The sequence below is a fragment of the Aureococcus anophagefferens genome, assembly GCF_000186865.1.
Source record: "Aureococcus anophagefferens unplaced genomic scaffold AURANscaffold_20, whole genome shotgun sequence".
Lineage (NCBI taxonomy): Eukaryota > Pelagophyceae > Pelagomonadales > Pelagomonadaceae > Aureococcus > Aureococcus anophagefferens.
The window spans coordinates 407,420-412,359 of record NW_008705580.1 but is presented as its reverse complement, the minus strand read 5'-3'; the positions used below and the strand labels follow the sequence as shown (position 1 = coordinate 412,359).

Genomic DNA, 4,940 nt, shown 5'->3' with positions numbered 1-4,940 from the left:
TGGTTCGACCGTAGAGCGGCAGGACGAGTACGGGACACGAAGCAAAAAAACGGGACAAACGCACGGAGCGACTCCTCAGACCCCCGGGGGTCGCGCCCTACCGGTGGGGTGCGTCCCAGGAGCCGCGGGGCCCGGAACTGACGCGCCTGGGGGGGTCGATTTCAAATCGAGCCACCCCTCGATGGTGAATCTACCGGTCTCGATCCCAAGAAACATATTAGTTGCGACTCTCGAGGCCGGCTCTTCCACTTTAGCCGACCCGATTCGCCGAAAATATGCCTATTTTACGGCCGCTCGATGCCCAGGCCTCGAAACAAAGAATACCGTGGCGGCTTTCCGGGCACTTCTGGTGCCAAAATCCTATGGCTAGATGGCATCACGGACAGCCCCATCGAGGGAACCAACCTCCTAGAGCCCACGGTCGAAGCCTCTCGACTCAAAACTGCCGCCGTAGGGCCGGTTCCGTGCCTCGAGATCCGCCTCGTACTCGATTCGGGGCCCCGCCGGCCCGTAGGTGGTCGAGATTCCTGTGTTATTTGGTGCGGCTAGTCGCCCACGCCCCCGGGGGGCTTCGATCCGCCGAGAGAACGAGAAGAGACGACTCAAAACGACCGACGTGGCATCGGCTCGGAGCCCGGAGCAGAGGGGGCCGACCACCAGGCATACACCAGCCCCGGCATACACCGGCATAGCGGCCGCATAGCGGCCGCATAGCGGCCGCATAGCAGGCGCATAGCCGGCGCATAGCCGGCGCATAGCAGGCGCATAGCAAACGCATAGCAGGCGCATAGCAGGCGCATAGCAGGCGCATAGCAGGCGCATAGCAGGCGCATACCACCAGCATAGCAGCCGCATACCACCCGCATACAACCCGCATACAACCCGCATACAACCTGCATACCACCCGCATACCACCCGCATACCACCCGCATACAACCCGCATACGACCAGCATAAAACCCGCATAAAACCCGCATACCACCCGCATACCACCCGCATAAAACCCGCATAGTAGGCGCATACTACCAGGCATACCGGCGGTCAACCCCCTCGGGCCCGGAGATACGGCCCGTTCGCGAGTACGGGCCCCGCGCGGCCTCGGGCCGAGGTAGGCCGCCGGGTAAGTCGTCGAGTCCGAAAGTAACCCGTCAGGCAAGTCGTTTGGCCGATTGTAAGTCGTAAGTAACGGGTTAGGTAAGCCGTTACGTCGGACCCTTGCTGCGCTTCTAGGATCGTGTCAGCCCCCTTCGAAGACCATCACTTCACGCTCGAGGAGGTTCGACGCAAGCGATCGTTGTTAACACGATCGGTTTGATGTATGGTTCATATTTGGCTAGTCATATAATGGGCCTTAGCCCGTGGAGAAGTGGATGAATTTGGCCGCTCGACTAGAGGAACTGACACCTGCGAGCTCGCAACGAAGAGCGTCGTTCATTGCGACCTCCGCATACGGTGATGTATTGGCGTTGAGTCAAAACAACGTCTTACATTATACGCATTCATCATTGCGTGATCTTCGACCAATCCTTGTCGATGGCAATGCGTTTAAGCTCGCTACGTTGACAACAATTCGTTTCAATGCTAGTGCGGAGGCGGTTCTTGTCGCCGGCCCGAATATATTATGCACTGCGGGTTTCCTGAGTTGGACCCAGACGTTGCAGCGAAAAATTACAATTTCTTCGCCAGGTCTTGCCACCACCACGTGGAAGGGATGGGGCGCTGTGCCGCAGAGCCGCATGGAACAGCTCGGTGCTTATCGATCAAGCTTGCAGTGTTAACAGTAGTCTCGTTGATGCGATATTTCCAGCACAATTTGATGATTACATCTGCACACTGGATGCCAACGGCGTGTTGTGCTTCTGGGATGTTGGGAGCAGCAAGGCAACAACTATCATAACCAGGATTCAATGTGCAAGGGCCTTTTGCTTTGGGTCTGCACGGTGAGGATAGGGCAGCGTGCATTTTAAGTAATAATGTGCTTGATGTCAAGCTGTGAATAGGTGGGGACGATTCAATATCTTTGCCGTAACATCAAATCACCTCGCGACTATATGCCCAGTAGCGCCGAGACGATGTTGCATATCACGATCTGAAGTAACAAAGCTGCGCCGCGCCTGCACTGGCACCTTCAAGAGCGGGGATCATGCATTGGCAGCGATAAAATGGCTGGATACTACTTTTCCGAAAATATGTAATAATGAAGTCAAATTCAATGAGAAGGCCGCCTGGGTTGCAGCAGACGAGCACCGATATATGGGGGGAGGTGTGTTGTCTTGCGGGTTGGCACCAATAGAAGCACATCTCGGTGCTCCTATTGAGATTTGTGCCCTCGAAGCACCTGCTAATGTCCTTATCCTAGCCACAGAAAACGGCCGTGTGCACGTGATTCTCGTCGAAGAAGAGAACTTGAGCCCTGTGTGGTCGAGTGCACCAGCATCCCTGAAGCTGCACATAGTGGAATCTTTGGTCATGCTCGATGTTGAAGATAGAATCTTTCCGCGTCTTGAGGTTCGCAATAGCGAGATTTACTATGTTCACAATTTTGGCGTCGCAAGCATCAACGTGTGCTGGCCCCGACACCTGCGTACACGCGTCAATGGTGGATTTAATTTAAACACCTTGGTGGCCAAGCAGCCGAGCCTGTGCCGCCACGTTGTGCTAGCATCGGACACAGTTTCCAGGATGGTCGGAGCAGCTATTCATAGGAATTCCGCTTTTGGCTCCCACACATTGCTATGTCTCTAGCTGTGTGGAACATCACGCATGAATTTATCACGTCTGTTCTCCCTAAGGTTGGTTTGGTGATGGTTCTTGTAGCGCTTTTGATATGGCCGCCTACCGATTTGCACAGACTCAGCTCAGCAGTTTCGAAGAAATGAAGCCAGGAGTTCTTGATCTTCACCTCACGAGCGAATTTTCAAACGAGTTGGACTGCAGTCGTGAGGTGTTACACAGAACCTCGATGCAGAGATGTGTTGCAACCTCAATCCATGATGCGCTCAGTGAGCTTAATACCACGTGTGAAGCAATAGAGAAGGATGCAATACTGAGGTTTCGTCATCTTGCGCGCTGCTCAAATGCGATGACCGCTGTTCTCAAAATGGTTCAAATAACACTCAATCGCCAGTTGAGGGCAAACCGGATAACCCTGGTTGCGATCAAGCGGCGCAAGGTACTTTGATGATTCATGCCACCATGTTTTTGTGTCAGGCAAACAACGCCCTCAGCAAAGCGATGAAAACCACGGTCGTTCAGACCAACATTCGTCAAATGCGCCTGCGTGATCGTGCAGCCATGCTTATTGATGTCGCAACAGAGCTCCGACCACGTCTCTCTCTTGCAGAGAAACACTATTTCAACAATCTGAAGGCACTCAATACTCAAACTAGGCAGGCTTGCATGCACCTTGACGCTAGGTGCCGTGGGACTTCGCACGAATCTCTCTTTCCAGAATTGAAAGACTGCCAACTTGAATTGGCAGGCGAGCTTCTCGTTGGTCAGACAAAGATTCTCTTGGTTGCTGAAACTATGATATCCGATATTGAAATATACTCAAGGGAATTACCGCGGGATCGCTAGTATCCTAGCTTTCTTTAGATTTCTTGGGCTTGTCCTTTGTAGTTGGCATTTCCGCTTTTGTGTCGATCCAATCGGCCTCTGACTTTCGCTTTACTCTGTGACAGTCGGGGGCGACTGCCGATGCCCGCTGGCGAGTTCGATTTAGGGTGACTCCAGGGTGGCCCCTACATCAGGCCCTACACGCCGGCTCTATGTAGACGAAGCAGTGGTTGGACACGGGAAACCCAACGAGGCTGAGTTTGCGGCTTGCCCCCCTCCCTAGCCACCCTTAAGGGCCCCGGGTCTGGCGCCATCCCTGTCCGGGGAGCCCGTAGGGCCCGTGGGGCGGCGGCGGGTGCGAAGCGGGGTTGAGTGGGGCCTCTTCCGGGCCGCCGCGCGCGGCGGCTCATACTGAGCCTACTGAGTCGGCTCAGTCTCAGTATTGGGGCGGCTGCGGGTCGCTGGATTTCCCGGGGAGGATCGAGACAACAACCACAGTTAGCCTACCCTAGGAGGCGTGGCGGACGGAGGCGTCCATATTCGGGGTCACAGTGGCTGGGGCTGCCTTGTCGGGGGCGGGGCCGCGGTCGTACTCAGGTCGAACTGAGTCGGGACTGAGTAGTTTCAGTCAGAGTCGTCGTCGGCGGGGCCGTTCAGCCTATGCCGTGATCTTCGCATTTCTGGAGGACGTAGCGTCGCTCCTATTCGGTTCCACGCCACGAGTGGAGGTTCCGCACTATGCTGTTGGCATCGACGCCGTGGAAGCTGTTGCGTGACGATGTGAACTCTGCCCAGTTGTTTCCCAGTTTGTCTCCGAGTTTCGCAACGACCGCGTCTACTTCTTGCATGCGCGCTCTGCTTCCTGCGGTGATTTCTTGGGTTCCTCCGAAGTTCAGTGCTTCTTCGATCCTTTCCTTCGCTGGCAGGAGCACGTTTTTGTGCAGAGCTGCTTGCCGTACTAGGTTTCGGCAGTTCTCCACCCCATTTCCCTCCTTTTCCCTATCACACGGGGTCCGGGCCCGGGGTATGGTGACGTGGGCGGCAACCACGTCCCGCTGATGTGACACCAGGGGCGGTCTTGATCGACATCGAAACCGATGATAGCCACGACGGCCCCACCCCGAGTCACATTCCAGTTGCCAGTGCGCAAACTTGCGCGTCGCCCTGTCGCCCCGCCCGCTTGGGCGGGGGTGCGAAGCCCGAACCTCGGAGTGGGCGGTTATGGCTGGGCTCTTGTTGTCGTCTCGCGTCGATTCGGGAAGGGGGCGGGGTTAGCGGCCGGTGTGGTCCGGGGGGGCGGCGATGGTGTAGGCGTCGGCGCGGGAGGCGGCGCGGGGCGGGGCCCGGCTGAGACGCGAGGCGGGGCCCGGCGACGTCACGTCG

General features: G+C 56.4%; 1 protein-coding gene across 1 annotated transcript; it reads left to right on the top strand.

The window, feature by feature from the left end:
- Positions 1–1,277: 1,277 nt before the first annotated feature.
- AURANDRAFT_72155 (expressed protein) lies at positions 1,278–4,519 on the top strand (the record flags this gene model as incomplete). The annotated part of the gene is made up of 6 exons (XM_009041358.1): positions 1,278–1,627; positions 1,686–1,939; positions 2,000–2,736; positions 2,792–3,171; positions 3,210–3,495; positions 4,353–4,519. The coding sequence occupies 6 exons, from the start codon at positions 1,370–1,372 to the stop codon at positions 4,517–4,519; spliced, it is 2,082 nt and encodes a 693-aa protein (XP_009039606.1).
- Positions 4,520–4,940: the final 421 nt, after the last annotated feature.